Raw genomic sequence first — 27755 nt, forward strand, 5'->3', positions numbered from 1 at the left:
CCGGTCATGTCGATCTAGCATCTCGAATGGGACGACGGATCTACCGTATAATCCCGCACTGCTTAATTGTGGTTTCATCTGTAAACCTCTACTGACTCATAATTCCTCGAAATAAGAGACCAAACTGTAAGAATATTGGAGCATCTCGTAATCGCTCCGTGGTATCATTCGCAATCCAATATCAAAAGGGTATATAATCTATTTGTTTTATCGTGAATTTTGCTGCCACGCATGAAGAATTCGTTGCTCAACATACGCCCACGGCCACCCATTATCCCTCTCCGTCCGACGCAGCAGATCAAACAACAAGTTCTGCGCAAGGGGATCATCTATCCATGCGCTGCAAGCGCAGAGTGCGTGGCAAGCCATGATCCGCAGGGACGGCTCGTCGTCTGCCGAAAAGGCTATGCCGAATAGGTAGTTCAGGTTCTCTGATATTTGTTCCTGGAGGGAAGAGTGTAAGTTGAGATTTCTAAGAGGTGGAATACCTGAATTCTGAATCATACCTTGACTTTGGTACGCTGCTCGAGGGTGTAATCGTATACTTCGTATTCGCGGATTAGCATCAATGCTTTGGCGAGACACACATGTTGCACCGCGGTAGCTGCCCCAAGACCACATCGATTAGCAAGGACTCGCCGCAATCTCAACACGACGTTTCACAGCACTTACAATGCCAAAGCGTCGTATACCAAACCACAGGAAAAGGCTTTCCCGCCCTATGATCCGGCGGCGAAACATGCAACGGGACAAATGTATCGGGCCTCCCAACCTCCCAATCCCGAATCCGCTGCTTGAGCACATTCTCCCCCGCGACCCCTAAATGGCCCCCATAATTGTTGCCCGAGACATTATAGCAAAAGTCAATGGTCTCAGCAAGGATCCAGATCGCCCGGTTGACCCAGTCGCCGTCGCTAAGGACCGGCTTGGCGACCCACCACCCTCGCAGGCGGTCGTCGAACGGTGCAAACGTGAGCCGAAGACATTTTTGGTACGTAAGAGCGAACTGGATGTCTTGGATCACGAAGACCCAGAACGAGGCTGATGCGAGGCCGCCGGAGATAGCGCAGTCTACATGTGAACTGATATAGACGGAGCCTGCGAGGAGATGACGCTGTGGGTCGTTGGAGGGTGTGTGGGCTTGATGATGGGATAAGTCAGCAGGTGTTCTCTTGGAGCTTGCTAGCGTGGGGTGGATAGTGTATCAAGGGTCTAAGGGTCGAGGGGGTTCATACAGGAGATCTGTTCGAAGAAGCGGAGGATCACGGTCGAACTTAGTAGAATGTCGATGCCGATTTCAAACTCCGGCTTGTCAAGTACCGGAAGCATGATCGAGACACAACGCTCATGATAGCTATCTGCGACATCGGGCGAGATGGTATTTGCCGTTCTGGAAAGATGACATGCCGACACAGCTAGACAGGCGTACAAAAGGAGAGGAGATTCACTGGCTCGCCCCGCTACATCCGCGGAAAAGTGTCTCTCGGGATCACCGGCATCAAGCTAAGCTGTCAGCAATGCGCACGGATCGCGCACAAGGGAGATTGCTTACCCATGGTGCGAGGTGTCGTTGGAAATGTCGAAGCAGATAGGCTTCGTTGACATTGGCCAGTCTGGGCGTGGACACGGGCGTACTGGATGATTGAGGAGAATGCGCAGAGGTAGAACGAGAACCCCCTCGTGAGTCTGCGATGTAGAAAGGCACCGAAGTACTCGCACCTGGCAGAGAGGGATCCATGATGGATGATGGTGTAGATCGGGCTTCAGATGGTGATCTTGAGGCTGAATGGCCTGTCACTGGGATAACATGATACTCAGCGGCCGTCTGGTCGGTTTCATCTTTGAAGGAGTCTGTAGTGGGAAGTTAAAAAACCGGCTGTCTTGGTTTCTTCCAGGAGAAAAGCATGGCTACACCGCTGTCACATACATTCGGAGGAAGATTCCACCCAGATTTGGTCATCCGGGAAGGTCAAATCACTCTCCCCGTACCTCGGGGGTCCCTTTCCGCGTAAGGATGGATTCTGGCCATGGCGAAAAGAAAGCTCCTCCGACTTTCCAGGCGCAGGGATGCATTCCCGGCCAGATCTTTGGCAGCGCATACATTTTGCTCCAGTTTTGTCACCTAGAAAGACTAGTTAGTTGGTGTCCCACCCCAAAAATGGAATATAGATCCTGTGCATATCATGGCATACATTTCAGATGGCGCAGCCGACAGGTGAGGCTAGAGTAGTATCATTGTCAGTAAGTGTCTTCTTCTCTGCAACCTTCACAAACAGTGTCGAGAAAAAATGACTGACCATCCCCTCATTACGCAGCAACGGGGGCGAGAACGAGGACAAACTGGGAAAGTTTCCAGAAAGAAAACATACTCGGTATCCCAGACCCGAGGACACTAGATAGATATAGACCAAGGACCTTTCCCTGAATCGGAACCTATCAAAATTATCTACCATGGGGAAGTGTTTGATGGAGCCTTTCGAGGCTAAATTCAGCAATCGCGGCTACGCGGAGAGAGAGTGGGGGGGGGCGTCCTTTTTTTCCATTCCATTCCACTTTCAGCATGATCCATAAAAAAATCAGACAAGCTGGTTGGTTTATGGGTAGATCATCATGACCATTGCGCAAACAATTTTGGAGTACAACCAGACATCGAGCTGGGCTGTTGGAGATTAGCTCGGCAGGAAGAGGAGCAAAGGCGCCGGACGAGTGGGTATTTCGAATGGACTGGACTGTGAGTCTGTCAGATGGCAAATGGCTCCTAGCCTCCTCCAGGATTACTGCAGACGTGGCCCAGCGTCAATAATCCACGCCAGGTGCAACGCTCCCCACCGAGCCGCTGTTTTGACATTCTCCTGCTGGTTTTGGTTGGACGGCACACGCACCCCACGAGTCCTAAACAAAGTTTGTGCTATTATTTCCCCCCGATCAAAACCGATCCTTGCCCGAATGAGCAAGATTTTAAGGTGTAGAGTTCTGGCCGAGATAGCACAGCTGGCTTCGGGAACCCGGGCGCTGAAGCGGTAAGAACAAGCGAGTTTGCGTGATTCTCGTAGATCTTCATACTGCATACATACGGCCATTTCAATAGTAAATGGTATGGTGAGAGTGGGAGAGGATGCCGTGGTGTTAAGAGTGTGCACAGGACGTCTTACTCTGTATATTGAGATTTGAGACACCCGTTCGCATTCGTATTTCTACTTTTTTTTTTTGACTGCCAGAAAGTATGTGGACACGACCAGGGCTCCTCTGTGCCAGACTACTACTGGCCGTTGCGCGTCAGTCTTGTCACTTTAGTACTTCTGTCTTGGTAATAGACCAAGCTGGGCACCAGGGATCCAATCATAGGAAAGAACGCCACGGAAAAGTCTCCGAACTTCAAGGCATTGTGGCGGACATATGGCATTTATAAGCTGACTGGCACATGAGTAAGATAGCTCATGGCATTCAACTAGGCAGGAGTTAGTTATCCAGTCATCCCAAGACTCTCCCATTTTACCGCTGTCATAAGCTGTTGGTTAGGTTAGTCCCGAGCCAAATTAAACAAAAAAAAATAGAATTGTTGGTAAACTTTTGAATGGTGAACCGCTCATCAGTCTGCATCAGTCCATCATCAAGCTTTTGGACGGTGGAAACACTAGTGCCGCAGCTTCCGTCCACTTTTCCTGTTTTGCAGCTTCACCGGGGTGCTCTGTTCAGGATCAACACCGCAGAATGGCCAGTTCTTTCTCGGCCAGACGCTTCCTCGGATGCTAAGAGGGTCCAACGACCATGTGGCGATGTCGAAGATGGTTGCAATCAAACAAAAACTCCCAGACTTTCCAGTAGAGTACTTTGTAAAAGTCAATCAAGCCCCAGGGGAAAATGTCCACACACGACTCAAGAATCGTACTATTGGATCGGGGACGCCGGGATTAGCTATCTGGTGCCTGACAAATCCCGCAGACTGTGGGGGCATATCCAGAAGAACAACGAAAAGAACCAGAAAAGAAATTCGGCACCGTCTGCGATTTGCTTCGGGATTCATTTCGTTGGACCTTGGACCCGTGGAATTGGATGGCGTAACTACTCCGGACCCGTCGAACCCTGCCGATCTTGGGATGGACCCAGGGGGGGGAGAGGAGGGGCGGCTGTGAGAGTTTGAGCGGTTGAGGGGAGTCCCCGAAACACGAGGAGGGATGGAAGCCGACGATATGATTCGAGCATTTTTATTATTATTATTATTATTGGGTTTCCCACGAGCGCTGGGAGTGAGTCGTTAATACTGCTAATAATCTCCCCGAGGCCGCGGTTGCAGACAAAAAAAGGTAATTACGGTATCCGCCAGGAGGGCCAGGGCAGTACATTCACTATTAGTCAGTCCTCTTCCCAAGTCAAGGAGCGTTCGTCCGTGGATGATGTGGGGATGCAGTAGATGCCGAGAAATCGAGCTGCCTCTTTCAGCGATACGTGCCGAAGTCAAACTCGAAAGGGTATGTGTACGTATTTCAGGGGATCGACTGGGTGGGGGGGGGGGGGGTTTGCAGCAAGAGAGTTTGGGATTCGACAGCAATGCCAACAGTAGCGAAACTTGCAGAATATAACCTCTTTAAACAATGATCCAGCATCAACAGATATTCATCAGATGTCCAAGATGTCAAAACAGACATGGTCGTTGTGTTGTCCATCAAAACGTGATCACGATCAGGTGACTGGCAGGAGCTTATCGCCAAAACAAGGAAATCTTGACCAACCAACCCATCGTCACATCATTTCGCATCATCATCTTATCTCTACTAGCTTTACCTCCAAAATCCAAAGTCCAATCCTCAAAACACAATGAATTCTCTTTTTCCAACTCTAATGACCATGACCGTATAATCCAGAGTCCCTTTTGCCATGTCCCTCCCACGCATCTCCTTCCTCGAAGGATGGGAGCGCGCTCCAGCCGCAGCTTTCCTACGGGGCCGAACGGACGAGCCCCAGTCAGACACCGACTCCGACAGCTACCAGGATCTCCCCGACGACGCCTCGATAGCATCTTCCTTCCCCTCCACGTATAGCAGACTCAATTTCAATCCATATGCGGGGCCTGGATGGAGCGAGAGCGCAGTCGATGATCGCGACGATCGTCCCTCGCTGCTGGGCTCTCTGGGTCTCTCCCCCACGACGACGCGGGAGACGCGTGCGGAATCGGAGCGGGGAATAGGAATACCGCCAACGCCTCCTGTGGCAGTGCTGCACAAGGAGCCACCCTGGTTGTCGGAGACGCGGGGCGCGTTTGAAGTGAGCCCTGCACGACGAATCGGTATGCCGAAGTCGAGCAGTTGAGCAGTCGAGCTCTGGAGAGCATGTTCGGTGCGTGGTTGCTAATGTGGTATTATCAGTCCAGGTATGTTTAGCAGTTCTTTACTGCTTTCTCGCGGCCGGCGTGGTATTCGGCTTTGCGGCGTTAAAGCCCGTCCTTATCAGGGAGCATGTATATCGTAATCTTTGCTCCCAGGAGGAGCTTGATAACGATGTTACGGTGTGCGATGGGCAGGAAATCAAGTATGAACCACACCATAGAGTTAATTTTCAGCACTTGCTAACGTTGTCTCCCAGGTTGAACTTGATGTTTACTATTGCCGCCGTTGTAACCAACGTCTCAGCTCTACCCGTCGGAACCATCCTAGATGCATACGGTCCCCGCGTGTGCGGCATCATTGGGAGCATCTGCCTAGCCACCGGTGCTACCTTGTTCGCCATGGCAAAGCAATTACCCTTTGACGGATACATCCCGGGATACCTCCTTCTCTCCCTCGGCGGACCATTCGTCTTCATCTCCTCCTTCCAACTATCAAATACATTCCCCAAACGGTCCGGACTAATTCTCTCAATGCTAACCGGGGCATTCGACGCATCCAGCGCGCTCTTCCTAATCTTCCGGCTTCTCAACGAGACCACAAACGGCCTCATCTCAACCCGAACATTCTTCCTATCATACCTCGTAGTCCCCATATTCATCATCGCCATCCAACTCGCAATAATGCCGTCAACATCCTATAAAACAGCCGGCGAACTCGTCCAACAAGCCGAAGCCCAAGTCATCGACGAACTCCACGACCGCGTCAGCGACCGCATCCACGACCGCAACGAAGGCGAACGCCAACGCAACATCCGCCGCGAACACCGCCAAAACATCGTCAACAAAATCACAGACCTCCTCGACGACGGCACCGCCTCCATAGTCTCGGCAGCAGGAATCAACGATTCAGTCTTCAATTCTTCGCTTCGCCCAGCAAGTCCGTTACACCACATACCCCGTGGCCAATCCCCCAAACCACCAAAACTACCTCTCCAACCCCAGCCCCAACCAAACACCCACAACAGCGGCGTCTGGGGCGTCCTTCACGGCCACAGCGCGCTCTCCCAACTCCGCACCCCGTGGTTCACTCTAATAACCGCCTTCACCATCCTAATGATGCTTCGCATAAACTACTTCGTGGCCACCCTCCGCTCCCAATACACCTACCTCCTACACTCCCCCACACAAGCCGCCCACATAAACACCATCTTCGACATCTGCCTACCCACGGGCGGCCTAGTATCGATCCCGTTCATCGGGACATTCCTGGACAAATGCCAAACACGCACCGTACTAGCGATTCTCGTCGTGGTCGCGACTGTGATCGGGGTGCTGGGTTGTATAGAGGGGAGCGTGGACGCGGCATATGCGAATATCGCGCTCTTCGTGCTGTACAGACCATTCTATTATACCGCTGTGTCGGACTATGCGGCGAAGGTGTTTGGGTTCCAGACGTTTGGGAAGGTGTATGGGTTGATTATTTGTTTGGCCGGGGTGGGCAATTTCGCGCAAGCGGGGTTGGATACGATTACGTTGAGGGGGTTTGGGGGGGGATCCTGTTCCTGTGAATGCTGGGTTGACGGGGTTGGTTGGGGTTGTGGGTGGTGTGTTGGTGGTGTTTGTTAGTTGGAAGACTGTTGTTATTCGTAGAGAGCGGGAGAAGAATGTATTTGTGGGTGTTGGTGGTGGTGGAGGGCAGGATACGGCGAATATGAGTCGCAGTCAGAGTCATGTTGTAGGTCAGGGGGTGACGGTTAGAGATTGGGAGCGGGAGCCCCTGTTGAGTAGTGCTGATAGTGAGGGTGGTACACAGGGGCAGAGGGGGTATGGTTCGTGAGTGGGAGGGTGAGGGAGTACAGTATGTTATACAGTATGACTTGGGACGGTGTATCCTGACTTGTGTTTCCTCGAGACTACTTGGAGTGTATATAGCGGTAATGTGATGTTATATTCATAATGGCATTAACTGTAATGTGCACCAACCCGGCTCGTTGGGAGCGAAGGCTTCCACCAGGGAAGGTCGTGAGTCGGCAGTCGGCGCGGAGAGGCACATTCCACTGAAATCCAAAACAAGAGGTGGCACTGACTATGTACTGAATCCGGGATTTTGAGGGTTTATATAGCATAGCGGGCCGAGAACATAGTGCATGATGCAGGAAGGAGTATGAGGCTCTCCATATGTCGAGCGGAAGATAGAGAAAGTGATGACGAGGAACGATTCGACTGTACCTTTTGAAGGGGCTGCGAAGAACAAGCCCACCGCAGGTATGTAATCGATATGATCGAGTCACAGGGATGACAGTAGGGTCAGGTGTGAAGAAGGGGCAGCGAGAGGTTGATCAGTCTCGGGTACAACGTCCAGAAAGTTGCAGTGACGGTACTCATTCAATGACATAACAACTCTGCGCTTCCGTGAAGAACGTTTCACCCGCTTCATCACAGGCAATATCATACCAAAGCATCACGTCCATGGCACGTTTCACATCAGCCCAGGCAGTCAACCCAGTACGACTAGTAATTTCCATCAACTCGGAAGCAAAGAACGCGCGTTCGGCGGGATTATCAAAGGCAGCAATGCCACCTATGGTGAGCATCCAAATCAACAGCACGGAGTACTTCGTAGACGTGTACAGCTCAGCCGCTTCCGGACGACGCAGTACCGCCTGGAGTTTCTGCGCCAGACTTGGTAGGGGTGTATTATTTGCAGGGATGGGGAAGACGACGCCCACAGCGAAGATGAGCATGGCTAGACGGCATGCTTCGTAGGCTACTTCGTCGATGGGTTGGGAGAAGGTCTTTTTGGTGTCCGTGGCGGGTGGGACAGAGAGGATGGTGTATTGTGTGAGGTTGCGTTGGTCTGAGAGTAATGAGACGTCGTGGCTGCCTTCCAGGCAGGTTTTCATTATGTCGACGTAGGTGGCTGCGGCGGTCATGGCCTCTACTATTTGGAAGGTCAGACCGAGTTGTTCGAGCCAGCGGAAACTGTGGTCGATGTGGTAAGGGCCAAACCCGAGAAGTTCTTGGACGGAGAGGTTACTTCGACTGTCGTCGATGCCGCAGAACTCGAAGCCCGGGGAGATGCAGAAACAGCTCGCTGTCATGATGTCCGAGCTGGTGGCAGAGTTAGTAAGGAGGATTCAATGGTATTGCAATATTGCCTGGGCTATCACTTACAAGCAGATGGTCGGACGTAAGCCGTGGAGTTTGATATTTTTTAACCCACCACGCATTTTCAACAGCTGGGCCAACCCATGAATGTGGATCATGTTCGGGGGCAAGTGACCATACACGTCAAGCCATTGCAACCGCTGAAAGGGTGGAGTAAATGGCGTCTTCCGATATTGATCCGGACTCTCCTCGAGCGCTTGATGATGTGCCATACAAATCACACTCAGGAGGACTGCATCGCTGACAGCACGGGTAGGATCCTGCACAGCCTCGCTAATCAACTTGATTGATTCCATTTCGCACAGCTGTAAAATGCGCTGCTGCTTGGGCCCAAAGCTCGACCCTGGAACCCAGCCCTTCAGCCATTGGACTCGCTGATGGCATAGTGATCCAAACATGAATGCCGTGAAGAGAGCTGGATCTGATAGTGAAAGCGGGAACTATAGCTCGCCAGCTTTTTTGTCTTGGCTACCTGAGTTAGGAACAAGTCCCGGCCACACCACCGTTATACCTAGGAATTTGGTCAGTATTAGACGGATGATTCGTTCCTCGGTTGGTGGACCGTCGACATTCGGGTATTCAGGCAATACACACAATATGATTCGCAAAGATTAACTATTTCTGGCGCAAAATTTGATGGATGTTGTGAAAATGGATCCAAGAATCCCGAGATTTGCGGCTCAATGCGAGACACCTCGTTCCATGGGACGATCGTAACGGGGTCCCCAAAATTCGTCACCTCATTCGCATCGTCACTACCACTGCTATCACTACTATCGCTCACATGGGAAGGAGGAAAAGGCGACCGGGGCCAATCGTGCGGTGGTGGGTGCGAAAGAGCCGTGCCGACAACCAGCGTCTGCTGCGCTGTATACGGCAGTGGATGAGATACGATAGGAAAAGACGAGGGCCCCGCATGCTCAGCAGTGATCGAAGGTCGAGAATTGCGAGGCGCAGACATAGACGACTGTTCATTTGCCGCCGAACGGTCTTTGGTTTGATCGGAGATCCATCTTCCAACGTGGGCGCGGACTAATCGCTGCGCCTTGAGTCGTTCTGTCTCGGAAGATGGCCTGGCATTGACGAAGTGGATCCCGTCTCGTTTGCGGGTGGTATTTTGTTTCTTTCGGGACGCCATATCCCTTTGATCATCCCTGATCACCAGCGCAGAACGTTGCGAGAATTGGAGCGCAAGAGGAGGCGGGTCGGCATCCTGCGATTAAGCGCGATTGGGGGGGGGGGGGGAAGAGGAGGGGGAGAGGAGGAACTTTTGGGGGAGGTGGTGGTCGCGAGGATGGTCGACAGTTGGCGGTAACTTTTGACAGTGACAGGTCAGGCTCGAACGGGTAGGAATGATTGGCGATCGCAGAGGAAGCACCGGATGACAGGCGTGGCGTTATTTAAGGAGTTGGGGAGATAAGAGGGAGAGGGAACGGGAGGAAGAGGTTTCGCCTTATAGACGCAGATGGAACATGATGAAATGCCAGAGAAGAGAGAAAGATGGAAGGCGGAGGGGGAATGGGGTTGTTTATGTTTTTTTTTTTCGTTTTTAAAAGAGTTTGATCGACTGGACTGGCAGGACCAGTTTAGGTAAAAGACCAGCGGCTGCAGAACGAGAAGTGGGGAAACATCCCCGAGAGAGTCCGTCACTGAGGGGAGTGGAAGTAAAATCAATCGAGTTCGAGGTCGAGCTCGAGATGGACCATGAAGACGATGAGGAAGCTTGACGAATTTGACAGGTGGACTTGGGCCGTGACAGGCTGGAGATTGGCCCGACCCCGTGACCCGCGCGTCTCGACTGAGAAGCAGAAGTCGGCCTCAGCCCACGAGGTCGACGCCGGAGAACAGTATCAAACACCTGCCAAATCTACTCATCTGGCCAGCTACTCAACCTGTCACTTTCCAAGAACAAACCCAAAGCCAAATGACTTGCAGCCTCTCTTACCGTCTTACCTCCCTGGTTCGCTTCCTCTTCCCCCTCCACCCTCCACCAGTGGGACCCCCCCCCCCAGCATCACATTTTAGCGCCGGATGGGACCACCTCGCTTCCCAAGTTCGCGGAAGCGCCCAACCTTCGCACTGGCCCTGCCGGGAGGACTACTTGAGTCCCAAGGTTCGCCTATTATCATTATCCCCCCCCCACCTCCCCCTCCAATCCCCGTCTATATCCCGCGCTCAAAAAAGCAAGCCAACAGCCACCGCGATCAGAGGGGACCCTGCTCCGCCCCCGGTCGGGTGGCAAGCTTAGGTGAGGCTTGCAGGTGGGCGAGAGGGGAGGTGCTTGGGACCTGAATACGAAGGGCGACGCAGTTCCGCCCGCTCCGTTCGCTAAAACGGAACTCTCACGACTGTCATCGCTTCGATTGGGTCCATCAGTCCATCTGGTCGGACCGTCGATGCAGGCCATCGCCCAGGATAGGCCATTGGTCTTGGGTGCTTTTCTAGACCCCCCTCCTCACCGTCCCGCCACGACGGGACCACATTTCCCAATATGCTTATGCTGATGGCTGATGGCTGATGAACAGGAGTTCAAGTCTTGGATGATCTTATTATTCGTCGGACAGTCTAGACTGGCTGGCGGATAAATGATCCGCGGGCGCAGAGGCGGTCTACTACTTCCCGCTCCCTCATTACTATTATTCATCTTGAATGATCACCCATATTCCAAATATCCAGCCTCCCAACAGCGTTCCCGAAGGTTTCAAACACGAGGCCATGACCCCATTTTCTTTCCCCCGCGATCCGAAAAATCCACACTCCAGCTTTCCAGCTCTTTTCTCTTGAAACACAGGGGCTACATCTTACCACCGTGCACACTGCACACTGCACGGTCGGGAGCTGTCCTCGGTTACGGGGTTCCCAAGGGTTCCCCGCTGGCCATCGCTCTTCTGGACGTGATACATCCAGTCATCCACTCAGTCAACACACGAACCCCCCAAAACCTTAACCCAGACTAGAGCAATCTAGACATTCAGACCGAGGCGGCCCTCCAAAAAAAAAAAAAAAAAAAAAAAAAAAAAAAAAAAAAGGGTCAGCTTGCTGTCCATCAGACTAATCCGAAGCCGCCCAGGTGTGCCACCACCGAGAAAATGTGATCCCACATTGATTATTGTTGGTTTCCATGTTAGGCGCTTGTGGACTACATACTGAAAGAGTCCTGTGTTCGTTCAAGGTTGCCTGACAGCTTGAGAGCTATTGACACCACCCTGACATCGCCAATCTCCAACCTGGTCCCGTCCCGTAGACCTGCCAAGTTCCAACCCCGCTTAAAGGAACTGCGAAGCCCAAACCCAAACCCCCTTCGCGAGATCAGATCATCACAGACTCCCCGAGAACTCGGTATTCCAATCCATCCCATCCCATCCCCCCGGTAGAGGAATTGCCCGTCGATCGCATGCAATGCACCAGTGCCACGGGAATGCCGAAATTACAGTAGTATTTTTAGTCCGAAGCACTATTCGCCTAGCACTCCTGAAGTATAAAATATAAAACGTAAAATATTAGACTCTTCTTATTATCACTTTACTTTATGGCGCCTTACTGGCCGCATAATTCTCGATAGCCTACATTCTTCAGCTTTCCGGGCGTCAGAAGGATTCAACTTGCATAATTACCTCCCACCAAACAAGTGCTGATCTGCACTCGGCGCTACACTACATAACAGTATTGTACTGAAAATTCTACCTCACATGAACGTGCCGTCATTAGGTGTACTTATTATTTGTAGCTGGCAATTTCTAAGCCTGAACTGGGCTGAGCTATATAGGTACGGCGTAGAGTAGTTCTGTCAGGGACCCTGATTCACAATTTGCAAGGTGCAGGGCTGGTGCCGCCTCGAGCTTTGCGGTGGTCGTTGATGGTGATCAGGATGCAAGGAAGCACCCGAGCGATATGACATGTTCTTCGCCGTCGTGAAAGAGTCTAGGCGGTAGATTAGTCTATCATGAAGTAGTCGAGGTGCTACGCTCGTATACCGGCAGTTACGATTATGCGATCGAGCTTTCGCATTACTGTCTACTATGCTGAATTACCCACATCAACAACCAACGCAGCATAGACCAATTCAACAGCCCCAAGATAAAGTAAATTGGATATCTGACACAGTAAAAACCACACACCTACAACAGCACACCTAGGCAACCCTACCTAATCAATCTCTAACAAAGTATACTTGCAACTAACCCCCGTCTTCGGATCCTTATACTCCTCCAACGCCCTCTCCACAGCCGCCATATACCCCAACACCGACTCCTCCTGCCACCTCCTCCCAACAACCTGTACAGCGGTAGGCAAGCCAGCCATCTTCCCGGAATCATAATGCTTCCACGCACCGCGCGCAACGGCATGATCACAACCCACCCGCTTCAAAGCCGTCTTATACGGCACGACCAGCGCGTCGCGGACCGCATCGACGTGTCCCACGGGCACAACGCCAGCCGAGTAATCCAGCAGGTTCCAGAGGAAAGTATACCCGCAGGACGAAACGGCGTCATGCATGGCCTTGTGCGGGAGCGCGGGGGTTGCGTTGGCAGGGCAGAGGATGAAGTCGAATTGCTGGGGTGCGGCGTCCCACCATTTATGCCATGCTGCGCGGAAGGATTCGCGCTGTGCGACGAGCAGCCAGAGCGCGGCGGAGGATTTGGGGCCGAAGTCTTTGATTAGGGTTGCTAGGACGGTGTCGCGCTTGATGTACTGCACGTACAGGTAGTACAGGTAGCGGAGAGGCTTGGGGAGGTGGGCGATGCGGGAGAGTTGGTTGGCGCCTGGGTCGGAGGGCTCGAAGCTGCGTAGATTGGTGTTGAAGTGGTGGCAGCCATCGGAGTTGAGGAGTTGGGAGGCGAGGTTGAGGCCGGTGAAGGGGGATGCGTTGGCGGGGGGTGTGATTTCGGTGATTGTGTGGCCGGCTGCGGTTAGGGCGGCGACGGTGGCGGAGAGGGCGTGTTCGATGGCTGGGGTGGGAGGGACGACGCCTGGTGAGTGTTAGACAGGGAGATTCGGGTGAAATGGGAGGGGATAAGGGAGTGTAAAGCATACCGTCGGTGCTCATGAGACCGATACGGAGGGACTTGCTCTGCGCTTCGTCTACCAGCTCCTTCCGCCATGAGATGGGATGGACAGTGTGATCGTACTTCCAGGGCTGCATGCCAACGATCGCCTTGGTGAAGTATGTGAGGTCGTTGAGGGTGCGTGCCATCGGGCTGAAGACACTGGGAACACCCTCCTGACCGGGCATACTGGTGTGCACGCCGGCCTTGGGCCAGCGGCCAGTGCTGCAGCGGAGAGAGTAAATACCACTCCAAGCAGCGGGCACTCGAACCGAACCCGCAACGTCGGAGCCGATACCAATCCGGCCGCCTTGAGCGAGAAGAGCGGCTTCACCGCCAGTTGAACCACCGGGGCTGTACTCGGGGACATGGGGATTGCGGCAGTGGCCCCAGAGACCATTGGCAGACTCAAAAGAGAGCAGCGTAATGGGAAGAGCAGTCTTTGCATACGGCACAGCTCCTATGATCATGATTAGAGTATGAAACGCCCCGGTAAGTAGATTGAAACATACCGGCATCCTTCAATAGCCGAGTCAACGGGCCATCCTCCTGATACGGCTTATTCGCCAGCGCCGAGTAACCCAGGGTAGTATCAAAGCCCTTGACTTGAATAGAATCCTTCACCGAGACCGGGATACCCGCCAAGGGACCCTTCAAGTTAATATCCGACTCGAGCCATGACTCTGCCTCTGGCAGGAGTAGCTCGGTGATACAGTTGGTGCGTTCCTGGGCTTTCACCGCAACCTTTCCGTAGGCCTGCAGCACAGTCAAGGGGGAGATATTTGACTCCTGAACATCACGGACCAACTCTTCAATGGGCTGGTCGATGATCTTCTTATCGGTGTCGGTGAAGCTGGTATGATACGGGTACGGCAACGAGGCAAAGCGAGCAGCACGCTCAGCCTGCTTTTGGTTGCTGTAAAGGGTGTCAGCGGGTGAATCATGCTACAGGAATAGGAAAATCTAAGGGTGCACTTACCGTACTCGCCGGTACGTAAAGTAGTCGAATGGAGGAAGCATGGCGGCGTAACTGTGGAACGGAGAGAAGAGCGGCCGCACGCGCCTTTTATCCGAAGGGAGCTCCTGCGGGGAAGAAAGTGTGGAGAAAGCGATAAGCCCGCGATAGGCCCGCGATAGGCACGTCGCTTTGAGTCGGCGGGGGAAAGTCCGCAGGAGAGACCAGAGACCAGACGCTTTTGGAACTTGTGTCTCGTTCTACGCAGTAGGATTGAGTCCTAGTTCCGGACAGAAGAAGGCCAACCCTTGCATTTGGGACTAAGGTCATTATAGTTCCAGCCAGTCATGACTTTATATCCGACTTATGAGGCTAGGAGGCTAGGAGGCTAGGATTATTCAATTCATACCTCACACTCTAGGTCTGACCCTGCTCTGATAATAATATCCCAAGATAGCCTAGGGACTCAAGACTATCCCCGTTCTAGCAGGTCGATCCGCCGCTAGATAACCGATTACACGATATCCAACATAGAAAAAGCCATCTAACTATTATTCCAACAGGATCTTCATATTTCGTTAAGCTATATAAAACTATCTACTAAAACCAATCACGCCCAAAAGCCGCCCTGGAGGTGCGGCGGGTATATATCTCCAGTTCTTGCGGGTTGACTTTTTGCCGCAACAAAATAAACCCCTCACATAACGCCGATGAAAGCCGAGGTTGACGCCTTTCCCCTCCGAAAGTACGGAGTACTGGTACCGCATATACAGTACTTCAGTACCTTTCAACCAAGCCAAAAAAATGATTGGCCACCACACCTGTCTCATGTAAGAGAGGCTGTTAAGGTTCGACCTTTTGCAACCAATTGTGCTTGGCCAGCCACCAGACAATCACGCCGCCGGTTACCAGTAGAATGACCCCGAAGAAGATGACGAACCCCCAGATTAGCGAGCGCTTGCGCTTGCGGCGTTCGCGTTCGAGCCATGAATCTGGTTCTCTGGAGTGAGAGAAATGTTAGCCGGGTGTTACCCCAGATTAAGCGGTGGAAGAGAAGTGATTTTACTTACTTGACGGGTGTGGTCGATTCGAGATCGCTCTTGGCCTCTTCTTCCATGTGGACCGCTGTGGAGAAGCGTTTCCAGAAATATGGGTCCCGAACCAAGGCCATGGTAGGGCGCGGGTGATGTGGTACCAGTAGGGCGTAAGGTGTGGTCACTTTAGTGCAGGGTGATGTTTGGACTGCGCCAGGCAATGCCCAATCCGAGATGAGCTTATTATTGATGGTAGGATACCGTAAAGTTGAGTCGAGCTTGGAGATGTGGGCAATAAACAGGTTGAAGCTGTGGTGGCGCCCCTTGACAGGCCAACGACAAGCCGTTCGGCCGCAACAATAGGGTTATTTGTAAAAGAGATCGATGTGTGATGAAAGCGACCGACAAATTATCTGATTTTCCAACGGAGCGTTGTACACAAGTAAATATTTGTCTGCTAGGATGTAGAAGGTTGGGTGGTGTGTAGAGGTAGCGAGTAGCGAGCGAATGCGTGGGATGGGATGGAGGAGGGACCAAAGACGATTAGATTGGGAAGACCAGGACACTTAACCGCTCAGATAAGAGGGAAACAATCCAGCGAGCAGAGACTTTCTGCAAAATTCCAACCTATCTGATGAAGGCTAGAAAAGACGAGGCAGCCTCATAACTCGTCGTACCTGTCTCGCCAGGCTGGACTATGTGGCAGCCCCCACAACCCAGCGCCAGGAACTATCAACAGAGGCGCATTACTCGATGAGTTACCTGCCATGGTAACCACTCATCCAGTCAGAGTGTGACGTTCAAGGATGAAAATTCCATCGTTGAGCATGGCATGTCGTCCGGGAATGCAGGGATGGAAGGTCATCGATGATGGGGCGATGATGGCCGGAAGCTGGGCCAATCTTGGGGGGGGAATGGGATATTCTGGAATGTCGATCATCTCGATCGGTCTTTTTTGTGGAAGAGTTTAGGTGGTGGGTAATTGTGAAGTATCATGATGCGAGATAACTGCGTGATTTACATAGTAGAAATTGGCTGGTTGCTGCAGATAGATATTGATATCTGTGATTCGAGATTTCTGCAAGGCTGATCATGTTAATAGGAGGTAGGATGAAGTTAAGTCTGACAGATTTGGCGCAGATCCCAGTTTCTCGTTAGTGTACGTTCATTCGAAAAGGCAATCTGAACACAATTCCTCTGCTGCCCTATGAACCCAAGTTCTACCTACACATTGGATAAAGACAGCTCCTGGCGACAGAATGGACGCCTTCCTATTCATAATTTCTATCGGCGCGCCTTGCCCACCCTATTAGCCTTGACAGCCACTATTCTGCACCCGCCAAGGCCCCGCCGATCGACGACGAGCCCTTGGAAATTTAGTAACCGCGATAAAAAGGTATACTGTAACCATCCCGTGATACTGGATTGAGATGAGCTCCGCCACACTGATTTCGACTCGCCCCACCCTACACGAGGTGCGCAGTCAACCTTGATATAATCACGAGCCATAAGGTTCAAAAATTCATGCACAAGCGGGTTACTTTTCCCTCAATTTAGGTAGTATCTTGCTGAAAAGAATACTATAAATGGTGTCTTTCGTTCCGCTGCGCCGAGGGTATCCTCGTATGAAGAAAAAGTGTCTCCCAATACTCCCCTCAACATGGCTCATCATTCAGCCCATACCTCCACATGCGATGAGGACCTCCCAGAATCTAGCCCCACATCACGGCTATTCCACGTATACAACAGACGACGCAAAAACGACTTCGCCATTTTCACAGCTGACAAAACCCCATTGGCCTACGTGCGATGCTCCTCTTTCACCATCGGCAAGCCTGACGTGACATACCACGCGGGTGAAACAGACCAGGCACCCATCGCCGCAGTATGCAAATTCATCAATTTCTCGCGACACTGCAAAGTAGGATTCGGCGATGCAAACGATGCCAATATTGTTTGGGAGGACTTGAAGCGATACAAATTAACGACTCATTATCGGATCGAAATGACGTTGGGAGGCGCGAGAAAGGCCTTCGTGTGGAAGCGAACAAGTCATACCCCGGTTGGAGATGATATGCCGTCTAAGCTGAGCACAAAGAATTTCAAGCTTGTTGATGAGCAGACGGAGGAATTGATTGCAGTCTATGTGAATAATGGGGTCAAAAGCTGGGAGAAATGCGGCAAATTTCAGATTAATGTCCAGTATGGGACGGAGTTTGATGTTATGGTGCTGATTACTGGATTGTCCTTATTGGAGAAAGAGAGACGTCGGGAGAGAAGGAATAATAGCTAGAATATAACTTTGCTTAAACTCGGCTTAGATGTTGTGTCAACCCTCAAACGGCAAAACTAATCCGGTGTACTCTATCACAGGTCTCGATATTACACTACAAGCAGCATGAATCGATATACGAAGATCAAACTCGTTACTTGAACATAAGGTCTAACAGATCCCCCAGCTTTGTCCTTTCCAATCACTCCTCAAGCAAGTCCCGTCTCCACACTTTCCTCCACAAGATGTTCGAATATGCTGTAACAAACAGGAGATCGATCCGACTTCCACCTCCACTTTCATGCGGGTGATACAGTGAACTTGTTTCCTTTCTTTGATGGTAACAAGACAAACCCGCCGGATCCGACGCCTTTCACTGTGATCCTGGTGGCATTCGTGTCTCCAATCGGTGAGCTACCCAGGGTCACATATGCTTGGTTGCCTAATTTGGACGTAATAGTAGCCTCCGTCAGCTTCCCATCGCTTGACCAAGTCATATCGACCTCAAAGGCACCACGAGCAACCAGACCTGACACGGACCCTCCTCCATTCGCAGCCCAGGTAGAGGGGAGCGTGGGGAGAAGTCGAATCAGGTGGATTTTGTTCGCGTCCCCAGTTTGGGCCGCGATCAGTGTGCCGTTATTGCCCGCGAGCACCGTCTCATGGCTCTGGAGGAAAGCTTCGACCATTCCAGCAGGGCCCCCGAGAGTTCCATCGACTTGGAAGGGTGCTGGAGGACCGGTCGCCAGGAACGAGGTCCCAGTAGTGTAGTTTGCCAATTGCTGAGCCAGGTTCGACTGTACTAGATCGGGCAGGAAAGCTCGCGCGGAGAGAGCGATCGACCAAGCTCGAGACCAGGCAGTAGAACCGCTGCCATGGCTGTTCAAGTGATATAAGTTAGTCATTTTCGGGAAAAGAGATTGGCTAGTTAGATATTAATCTGAACATACTCCAGGCGGCGATTAATGCTCGAAACCGCCCAATTGAAAGTGGTCTGATTGGAAGCTGTAATCTGTGAACCTGGGTACATGCCCCACAACATGGACCAGTGTCGATGACCAGGATCGGTCTATGGATAAGGAGAATTAGAATCCAGATATAAAGCTCATCTTTTCCTAGGAAAGAGGCAAACCTCGTTGTAGTCATGGATCCATTCTGCAATTCCACCGTACTGATTCATGCGCAACGCGGGCAATTTACTCCTTAGAGCTGTTGCCGCGTCTGTAAGATTCTTGTCATTTATGCCGAGCTCTCTCTGAGCATCAACCAGTTCCCCTAGTATTTCCCACAGTAGGGAATTATCAATCGTTGGTCCGTATGTAATTGCAACCTGTGCTGTCGAATTAGGAATGTAGTAGAGATTCTCCGGCGATATACTGGGGTTTGTAAGCATATACTCTCCATAGGGGGTTACGAAATCGAGAGCAAAGAGAACGGCCTTCCGGAGGAGGTCGTAGTTTGACTTGAGGGTGGCTTTGTCCCCGGTGAATCTATAATGTTCCATGAGATGAGTGATCAGCCAGGTGGCTCCCATCGGCCAACAGGTCGAAGAGAAGTAATTATCTTGCGGTGCAGAGTCTCCCCACAAGTCGGTATTGTGGTGAGCGACAATCCCCGAAGCGTGATACATCTTTTGTGCGACAACACTGCCTTGCTGGCCGATTTCATTTAGGAGATCATTAAGCGGAGTCGTCAAATCAGCTAGGTCTTTTTCGTATCCATTAGCAGAAGAACGCAGGAAAAGCTTTAGGGAGCTAATATATACTTACTGGTTGTCAAACTCGGCCAATAATTCATTTCTATGCCCAGTTAGATGAGGAGGAAACGGTAGGAGAAGGGGGAAGATTTCTGACCTAAATTGATGTTGATGGTATATTTCGAGCCCCACTGGGGGTCCATATCTTGATTCCATATCCCCTGGAGATTGGGAGGAAGAGTTCCCGTCCTCGAGGTTGCGATCAATACGTATCGTCCAAACTGGAAAAATAACGCCGCCAACTCGGGATCAAATGCAGTGGTATTCAACGCCGCCAGTCGTTGCGGGGTGGTCATCGCTTTCTGAGTGGCCGTTGAGGTCCCAAGATTCAACGAGACTCTTGACATATATTTCTGGTAATCGGTAAGATGAGTATCGCGGACCAAGCTGTAGCTCTTGCCAGCAGCCTTAGTGAGGACTGAAAGCACGGCATCGCGGGGATTAGCCTGGCGGAATGTTGTCCAGGTAGTGAAATAGATGGTTGCCTCATCTGCCCCGGAACAAAAGACATAATCTCCAATTGTGTAGACTGAGCCGCCAGAGCTTACCACGCGAGCGCCAGCAGACCAGTCAATGCCAGCCACACCGTCTGAGCTGCCGCCAACAAGGATGGTGTTATTGTTGAGGGGTTCACTATATGCTTCCCACCTGTTGAGGGAAGATCCCCGATCCAAATGAATTGTAAAACCGACAGAACCGGGTTGGCTGGCTTTAATTTGTATAGCGATAACATCATCTGGGTTGCTTGCGATATACTCTCGAGTGTACTCGACACCATCACTCACGTAATACATGCCGGCGGCTCCTTCTTCAAGATCAAGCCACCGCTGGTAGCCAGTGACGGTTTTGGTGTGATTCATGGCCAAAGTCAGATAACCCATACTCCCGTAATGTTGCGTCGACACAGGAGTGCCTTGATAACCATAACCTGCTATGGTAGTAGCATCCTGCAAGAATCCTCCGGTGAGGAGCGTTTGCATCTGCTTCACGGTCTGATATGCATCGGGATTGACCCGATGTAGCAAGCCTCCCGACCAGTATGAGTCCTCGTTCACTTGGATGGCCTCTGAGGACGCACTCCCACCTACCATAGCACCGACACGTCCATTGCCGATAGGATAATTGTCCGAGTAACTGGATGCAGCTGAAGTATCCCAAATTCTATTTGGATTGGATGCAGAGTCCGGTGGCGCTGCCCCAACATGGGGAAGGAGTAGCGAGCACCATACTGTGACCCTCCGAAACAATCGAATCGACATGATTTGCTTTGCGAAATGATTTACAACTGAGGAAAAGACAAGCTAAAGGTATAACCCGGTGGCTTGATCCTTTTAAATAATATCTTGAGAAGCCCCGCATCGCAAATTTCCCGGAGAACAGTCGATTGTGGATTTATGTCCATTATCGGATGATTTGCGGTAAATTAGGAATTAAGGGTGTGTAATTATCCAAAAAATTCGCTGCAGGGATCCCTGAATATGCGAATTATTACTCTGCTCGATTATTGGAGGAGAAAAAAATATGAAAGATACTGGAAGCGAAAACAAGCGTTAGGGTATAACTTAGTCGTCAAGATTGTAGGCCATCACAAGAAACACCAGGAACACGCCCATCATGAAGGGAATTACATATTGATTTCAATTGGAGGCGTTGGACTATACGAGAAGGAGGTATTTAGCTTCACTGCATCTTAATTCCCAGCCGAAATTACTCTTGCTCCATTTCGAAAGAGAAACGCCACTATAATGAACGAAGATGGTAGAGAACGCATTCCGAGAAGCATACAATTTTCCGGAGCTCGATTTTGAATACCAAAAAGACGTGATTAAAGTACACGCAATTATAGAAAAAGAAAACTATTAGCATAATAGGCAGATGTACTCCGTATAACCAACCTTATAGATTTAGGCAAAATTCCGGTTGAATATCGCCCAACTGTGGCCTACTTCCCCGCATCTGAACACACTTCACAACAGCAAATTTCCTACAATCATCGTGTCCACAATGGCCTACTACATCTCTATGGCACGACCATTCCACTTGAAAGCGTCAACACTTACTATTCAGCAAGAAAATTTAGGTAGGTTTACCGTAACCAAGACTGAATTCGTTAAATACAATCTATTTCGGAAGATTCCATAGCATCGTTTACGAGACGCAAGTCAAATTCTCGCCGGAACAGCCGTTGTTTACGGTAGATGTTTACGGTAGACATGCAAAATGAATCATCATTTTCGTATATCGCTTAGATACAAATAGAATTTCCCACTACCAGCTAAAATTTTAATGATTAACTGTAGTGACCAAGCGCTCCCAACTCTATACTCCGCCGTACACAACACGCACCCACGGGCCGCAACACTCATAGAGGTGTCACCGAAACTATGGAGGAGGAGCCGAATGGGAAGAGTAGTCCTAGTTCCTAGGTAAAACATATTCGGTGACCGCTGGAGCGATTCAATAGTGCGGGCAACGTGTTTAGCGGTACTATTTATCATCATAGCTACAGAGGTAAGTAACTAACTCTCGTTAGGTAGTTGTAGGAGGGAGAAAGTCCTTAGCAATGTCGGTGTAAATATCAAGAGAGGCAACCCCGATAAAACTACTGCGCTTATCTCGATTTTATAACCCGATATATACTACACAAGAGCCATATAAACTAAATGCAAAGGTTGTAATTGTACTGTACATAGCTTACGAGGTATTCAGGACTCTGTCAAAATAGGTTGACGCTTACGCTTTGTCTCCACCTGTGCGATTCGCTTCTGTATCTCCCCCTTGGTCAAGATCTTGACCACGTTGTTAGAGAAGACATCACTCATGCCCGACCAGATAGTGGTAGCCATAACGAGATAACTATAGGAACTTGAGCTAGTAAGGGCATAATTAAACGAAATACAGAAATATGAAATAATCAAGTCAAACGCTAGCGGAATGAAAGAAAAAAAGAATAAAAAATATATAATAGCCAGGATTCGTATATAGATAGTTACCCACTATACTGCTAACTAGCCGGCGTATAGCTTAAGTTCGACTAGGGAAGCCCTATTCTCTATACCCTATAGTCGTATATACTAGAAATAGAGTTAACGCAATCTATATTCTCTGAAGTTTTTAAAATATAATATAAGAACGCCGATTTCGTGTCGCGTAATCTAGGCAAGTCAGGTAAATTGTTATGATGTTAACTACTTGCAGGGTAGTAAGCCTGTCAACTAGGTAGGAGAGGATGAGCACTAGGTCGGATTAGAACAGAGACTGTTTCTTAGGGAGCTCTATCTTCTTCTCCCTAGGCTGATCTTATATACATCCCCTATTAACAGAAGGAGGGGTAACCAGGTACACGTATCAGCCCGTATAAGAAATATGTCGGTCAGCGGGCAACTCTCCTCCGACGAAACAGCGGTGGAAGGGGGGTGAGAGATCACCGAACTGGTGCGTCATCGCCAACCTCTCAGGTGGCCTCAGGCCGAAAAGTGTGAATAGCCTCATAGAGGTCAATACCATAACATAAATACTTAATAGATAGGGTAAGTGTTACACGGTGCCTACTAGTTACTATCAGTAAGTACGGATAGTGTTATAGTATTGGCCCCCGTGAGGCTATTCACACTTTCGGCCTGAGGCCACCCGGGAGGTTGGCTATGGCGCACCAGTTCGATGATCTGCCACTACCCTTCCACCGCTGTTTCACCGGAGGAGAGTTGCCCGCTGATCGACATATTTCTTATGCGGGCTGATACGTTTACCTGGTTACCCCTCCTTCTGTTGATAGAGGATGTATATAATATCCGCCTGGGGAGAGGAAGATAGAGCTCCCCTAAGAAACAGTCTCTGTTCCAATCCGACTTAGTGCTCTATTTATCCTACCTAGTTGACAGGCTTACTACCCTGCAAGTAGTTAACATCATAACAAGGTCGCTAACTTCGAGAATTGAATTATCAAAAGGGTTTAGCGTAAAGATTCCAATTCTCGAAGCAGGTCCTTCAATTCTCGAAGCTAGCTATGCACCCTCTCCTTCGCGTTCCTTTCGCTGTTCTCGAAGGTGGGTTATCCTATTCTCGGTGCCAGCTATACACTCCATGACGAACGCACTAAGGCCTAATTCAGCAGTAGAGACGGCCTACTTGAATAATTACATGGTAAGCACTCTAGTCGCTATGCACGGGGAGGGCTCCCGTAGTGCTAAAAGAAAAGTAGGGGCGGATTCAGGGGGATCTATACCTCCTATGTTTTGATCTACAACGCGCGTAAGGAGATCGGGGAAACCTCTAAACATTAAGTTTCAGATGATAGAGTAAGTCCACATCGCTCCCAGTCTATCTTACGATTTATATAACATGCACTACTCGCTACTTTAATTCCAGCCTAGTAAGTCCATCCAGAACAAAATACGCATCAGCACATCGGACTTTTATTTAAAAATCATTCTTCTATCACGAGTAATGCAGTTCTTCGTAGTTCTTTTGCTAGTCGCGACCCTCTTGGCTACTACCGCTAACGCTGCTGAGTGCTCTTCGTACCACGGATCCTATACTTGTCTCAATTCTACTGCTCTTCTAGAGTACCGCGAGGTGAGTTAACAAATATATAGGGTAGAAAGACAACGGATCTAGAGAGGTTTTTAAAGATGCTTTCGAGCTAATACTTATTACAGGGGTTTTGTGGTTATGGGATATAGAGGAGAAACGCTGCGACTATAAGTAATCTCCCGCTAAGTTATAGATCATAATTCCTTAGGCGAACAAAATCTCTAATTGTTATATTATAGGAATAGACTGGTACTAACGGTTATACCGGAACTTTTACCCTATCCAACATCCCTAATCAACAGGCGTGCTAGGATAGTACCCTTGACGTATGCAATCAACATATTCTTTTCGAATTGTCCCTATAGCTCTTGCCATAAAGCTATTAAAATTACTAACGTGGCTCTAGATTATCGACTCGTGCCTTGGACATCGGAATGGTGGCTCGTACTCCCTAGACGGCTGGAGTATGGAGATCGACTTCTGTGCTTGAATAGGCAGAATCTTGGCCTACTATAGACTTTGCCTTCGATACCGTTATTAGCTAGTTACGTAGCACTCATCGTTTATAGGCAAAGCTATCTTCCAATTCTACCCAATACGTGTAACTCGTTGTTATTATATCAGGCTTTATATTGAATTTTCGGGTAGATATCTACGCACTCGCTATCTCGAGTATCTATACGATATAGGGCAAAATGTCTAAACCTTCAGGCATTATATCAGACCATACAAGAACTACTATATGGCTGAATCTCTATAAGCTTTATGCTATACTATAGTCACTACTATCCAATCGGATAATCAGGCATAAAAAGACGCATACAATAGTTATGCGATCTACATCATCACTACGGTCAATTACATCGTATAATCAAGCAACCACCAATCAAACAGCTACTACATGAGATCACTATGCATCTAGACCTATCTAGAACGATCATATGCAAGAAACAAGTTTGATAAGATTGCATAAAACATTGATTATAAATATGCCCTGCTTTCTCTACCAAGATCATGTGGAATATAACAAGAGATTCAATACAATCAACCAAGCTTCAGTCCTACCTTACTTTTCTCTCATCTTATCTTTATGATTCTAAGCCGAATTGATTTTAACCTTCCTATTCAATCAAGGAAGAAGATCGACCTATCTTATTCAATCTTCTTCTTCCTACCTACCTGCGCAGCACACAAGCTTGCATCATAGCTTGCTCACAAAGACCGTAATAGAAATTGTTTATATATATTAATCTTAGTACTACGATTATAGAAGAATAACTAATCAGGATAGAATATAATCGGCTAATTAGATAGAAGAATTAAGTAGTAGAAGGTTAATTCGGATAGTCTACTATACCTAGTAATTCTTCCTGTAATAAAAGAAATATTAAACTTATTTAATTTAGGTAAAAAATAAGGCAGAATTTATAATATAAGGTATATAGTAAATATTATATAAAGAAATCAAGAATATCTAAGATCATTTTAGAGTGTTGAGTATTCTCTAGCCTAGATAGGTCACTCTATCTAGTATTTTTCCTCTGCTAGGTGGGGCTTTCTGTTACGAACCTCGAGGCGCGGGAGGGCCGCAGCTAGTTGAGGGGCAACCGAGACCTAATCGATCCCCGGACGCTTTGCATTAGCGCCGTCACGTGCAACTCCTAATACCTAGGCACGCCCCCGGAGGCTATAGGTAAAACAGTTAGGCAGGGAGCTATAACTGGCCTGTATCTAACCGTGCTATTATATACCCGCTTATACGATTAGACGGTTAGCACGACTCAGGAACAGGCCGCTACCGAACACGTGATACCAGGGTATATAGTTAGGTATACCGCTAGGACTATAGGAACAGGTAGTCTAGTATACTATACCCTATACCTAACTATAGACCACACCACGAAGGACTAGATATATAAGGACACTTATTCAGTATTATGTATTTAGTTCTTCGCGATTAATTACATATTATTACTTAGTTACTACCTTTAGTACTTTGCACTTCATAGTTTACCTTTAAAGATAACCTAACCTATAAGTAGAGGAGCTTACTCAGTAGCACTACTTAGTGACTAACTTACTTAGCGCTATCGGATATAGATAGAATCATAAAGAATTCTATGATAGTCCATATGATATCATAGAATCTTATGGAAAACAAGATCATCATAATGAAATCACCACTATGTCGCTAGTTGCCACCGAAAACAGGGATCTATCAAATATAAATAGGACCTAAAGTCCCTGCCAGATAGTTCTTAATCTAAGTCCTGAATTTATTCTTGATAGCCTACCTACTGCTATTCAATCCATCAACCTCTCTATACGATCCAGCTATACTATATAGCTCTATCTATAGGTTTGCTATACCATCATCCTTCCTATACGCTTACACTTGCTCATAAGCGCGTACTTCTAGTACGTTCTACAAGATACTCAACAGGACCCGAGCCCGTATAAGGCTTAGTATAGCAACGGTACGGTTACGAGATACTCTTAGAATCCGTAGTAGGATTAGGCAAGTATACCCTTTAAAGTTCTACTCATAGTAACTAGTCGGCTACGCGTAACATATTAATCGCCCTGTCTTTAACCGTGAAGCAAAGTTATTATAGCACCTAACGATAGTACCGCAAGCAACCTTTCGAGCAGGTCTATCCCTATAGCACTAAACAATACTCAGCTACTCGCTATAATCGAGCAGCTCTAGGAGCAACTTCTTACCGAGAGAAGAACTAACTAGCAAACTATCAAACCACCTAAGCCTAAGTTCTTCTATAGAGAGCGAACTAAGCTTCGCCTTTTCCTAACTTAGATAGATATATAGCTCCGTATAATCAACTATAGGGAGGAAGCCGATAAAGTTATCTACGCTTCTACCTACCTCCGCGGGCAGGCATTTAACTGGTTTAAACCCTATATTAGAGAATTCAACGAAAAACCACGCGATGATTAGGGAGACGTTACCAAAACTATCTTCCGATCGTATACTCAGTTCAAGAAACGACTCGAACAGACATTCGGAGATATCGATACAGTCAGAACAGCTAAACGAAAGCTAGACCGGCTCCGATAGGTTAGATCGGCTAGCGTATACGCCGCCGAGTTCTAATAAATTATTTCGTATCTCGACCTAGACGAAGATACCTATATTTAGCTCTTTAAGCAAGGACTCAAGGATAATATTAAGGACGAGCTTATACGAATTAACCGACCTAAGGACCTTAGCACTCTTATTAAGATCGCGGTCAAGTACGATAATAGGCTCTATAAAAGAGACCTATAGCGACGAGAAGGGCGAAGGGGAAATACCGGTTTCCGACCCTATCGAGGCTAACGCCAGGACGGACGATCGGGCTAATAGCGATATCAGCCTAGGGAGTCCTATAATCGCAACCCCTACGGACTAAGACTAATAGAGCTCGACGCAGCGAGGCTCCCCGCCGAAGAAGAAAAACAGCGAAAGGATAACAACCTATATGTAACAGGCCCATGCCCGTATATGACCACGTGACCGTGGCCTTCCGCCCTAATTCAGCAATACGTAAACACGGCAGCTCCCTTTTCCTTCCTTTCTCCTCAAGATTGTTGTAAACAGTTCGTGGCCTAGTTAGATTGAATCAAATCGGCTTCAGCCCTTTATATACAACAATCTTCCGATACCCTATC

General features: G+C 49.1%; 8 protein-coding genes across 8 annotated transcripts; 3 read left to right on the forward strand and 5 right to left on the reverse strand.

Moving 5' to 3' along the window:
• Positions 1–207: 207 nt before the first annotated feature.
• Positions 208–2308, reverse strand: N7458_000168 (Zn(II)2Cys6 transcription factor domain-containing protein; the record flags this gene model as incomplete). The annotated part of the gene is made up of 8 exons (XM_056903562.1): positions 208–444; positions 507–604; positions 673–1140; positions 1236–1503; positions 1553–1851; positions 1928–2122; positions 2193–2221; positions 2298–2308. 8 exons carry the CDS (start codon positions 2306–2308, stop codon positions 208–210), a joined length of 1605 nt encoding a protein of 534 aa, XP_056771329.1.
• Positions 2309–4875: 2567 nt separating this feature from the next.
• Positions 4876–7160, forward strand: N7458_000169 (putative MFS transporter Fmp42; the record flags this gene model as incomplete). The annotated part of the gene is made up of 4 exons (XM_056903563.1): positions 4876–5284; positions 5382–5526; positions 5581–6927; positions 6950–7160. 4 exons carry the CDS (start codon positions 4876–4878, stop codon positions 7158–7160), a joined length of 2112 nt encoding a protein of 703 aa, XP_056771330.1.
• A 544-nt stretch (positions 7161–7704) lies between these two features.
• Positions 7705–9629, reverse strand: N7458_000170 (uncharacterized protein; the record flags this gene model as incomplete). Its single annotated transcript, XM_056903564.1, has 3 exons — positions 7705–8434; positions 8498–8906; positions 9086–9629. 3 exons carry the CDS (start codon positions 9627–9629, stop codon positions 7705–7707), a joined length of 1683 nt encoding a protein of 560 aa, XP_056771331.1.
• Positions 9630–12637: 3008 nt separating this feature from the next.
• Positions 12638–14556, reverse strand: N7458_000171 (putative acetamidase; the record flags this gene model as incomplete). The annotated part of the gene is made up of 4 exons (XM_056903565.1): positions 12638–13461; positions 13526–13996; positions 14049–14452; positions 14516–14556. 4 exons carry the CDS (start codon positions 14554–14556, stop codon positions 12638–12640), a joined length of 1740 nt encoding a protein of 579 aa, XP_056771332.1.
• Positions 14557–15334: 778 nt separating this feature from the next.
• On the reverse strand, positions 15335–15662 carry N7458_000172 (uncharacterized protein; the record flags this gene model as incomplete). Its single annotated transcript, XM_056903566.1, has 2 exons — positions 15335–15491; positions 15562–15662. The coding sequence occupies 2 exons, from the start codon at positions 15660–15662 to the stop codon at positions 15335–15337; spliced, it is 258 nt and encodes an 85-aa protein (XP_056771333.1).
• A 1523-nt stretch (positions 15663–17185) lies between these two features.
• N7458_000173 (uncharacterized protein) lies at positions 17186–17818 on the forward strand (the record flags this gene model as incomplete). Its single annotated transcript, XM_056903567.1, has 1 exon — positions 17186–17818. One exon carries the CDS (start codon positions 17186–17188, stop codon positions 17816–17818), a length of 633 nt encoding a protein of 210 aa, XP_056771334.1.
• A 278-nt stretch (positions 17819–18096) lies between these two features.
• Positions 18097–20812, reverse strand: N7458_000174 (glycoside hydrolase family 95 protein; the record flags this gene model as incomplete). Its single annotated transcript, XM_056903568.1, has 5 exons — positions 18097–18676; positions 18748–18866; positions 18930–19504; positions 19567–19596; positions 19651–20812. The coding sequence occupies 5 exons, from the start codon at positions 20810–20812 to the stop codon at positions 18097–18099; spliced, it is 2466 nt and encodes an 821-aa protein (XP_056771335.1).
• A 3187-nt stretch (positions 20813–23999) lies between these two features.
• N7458_000175 (uncharacterized protein) lies at positions 24000–24576 on the forward strand (the record flags this gene model as incomplete). Its single annotated transcript, XM_056903569.1, has 2 exons — positions 24000–24128; positions 24493–24576. 2 exons carry the CDS (start codon positions 24000–24002, stop codon positions 24574–24576), a joined length of 213 nt encoding a protein of 70 aa, XP_056771336.1.
• Positions 24577–27755: the final 3179 nt, after the last annotated feature.

Source organism: Penicillium daleae, assembly GCF_028827525.1.
Source record: "Penicillium daleae strain IBT 16125 chromosome Unknown utg000001l_segment0_segment0, whole genome shotgun sequence".
Classification (NCBI taxonomy): domain Eukaryota; kingdom Fungi; phylum Ascomycota; class Eurotiomycetes; order Eurotiales; family Aspergillaceae; genus Penicillium; species Penicillium daleae.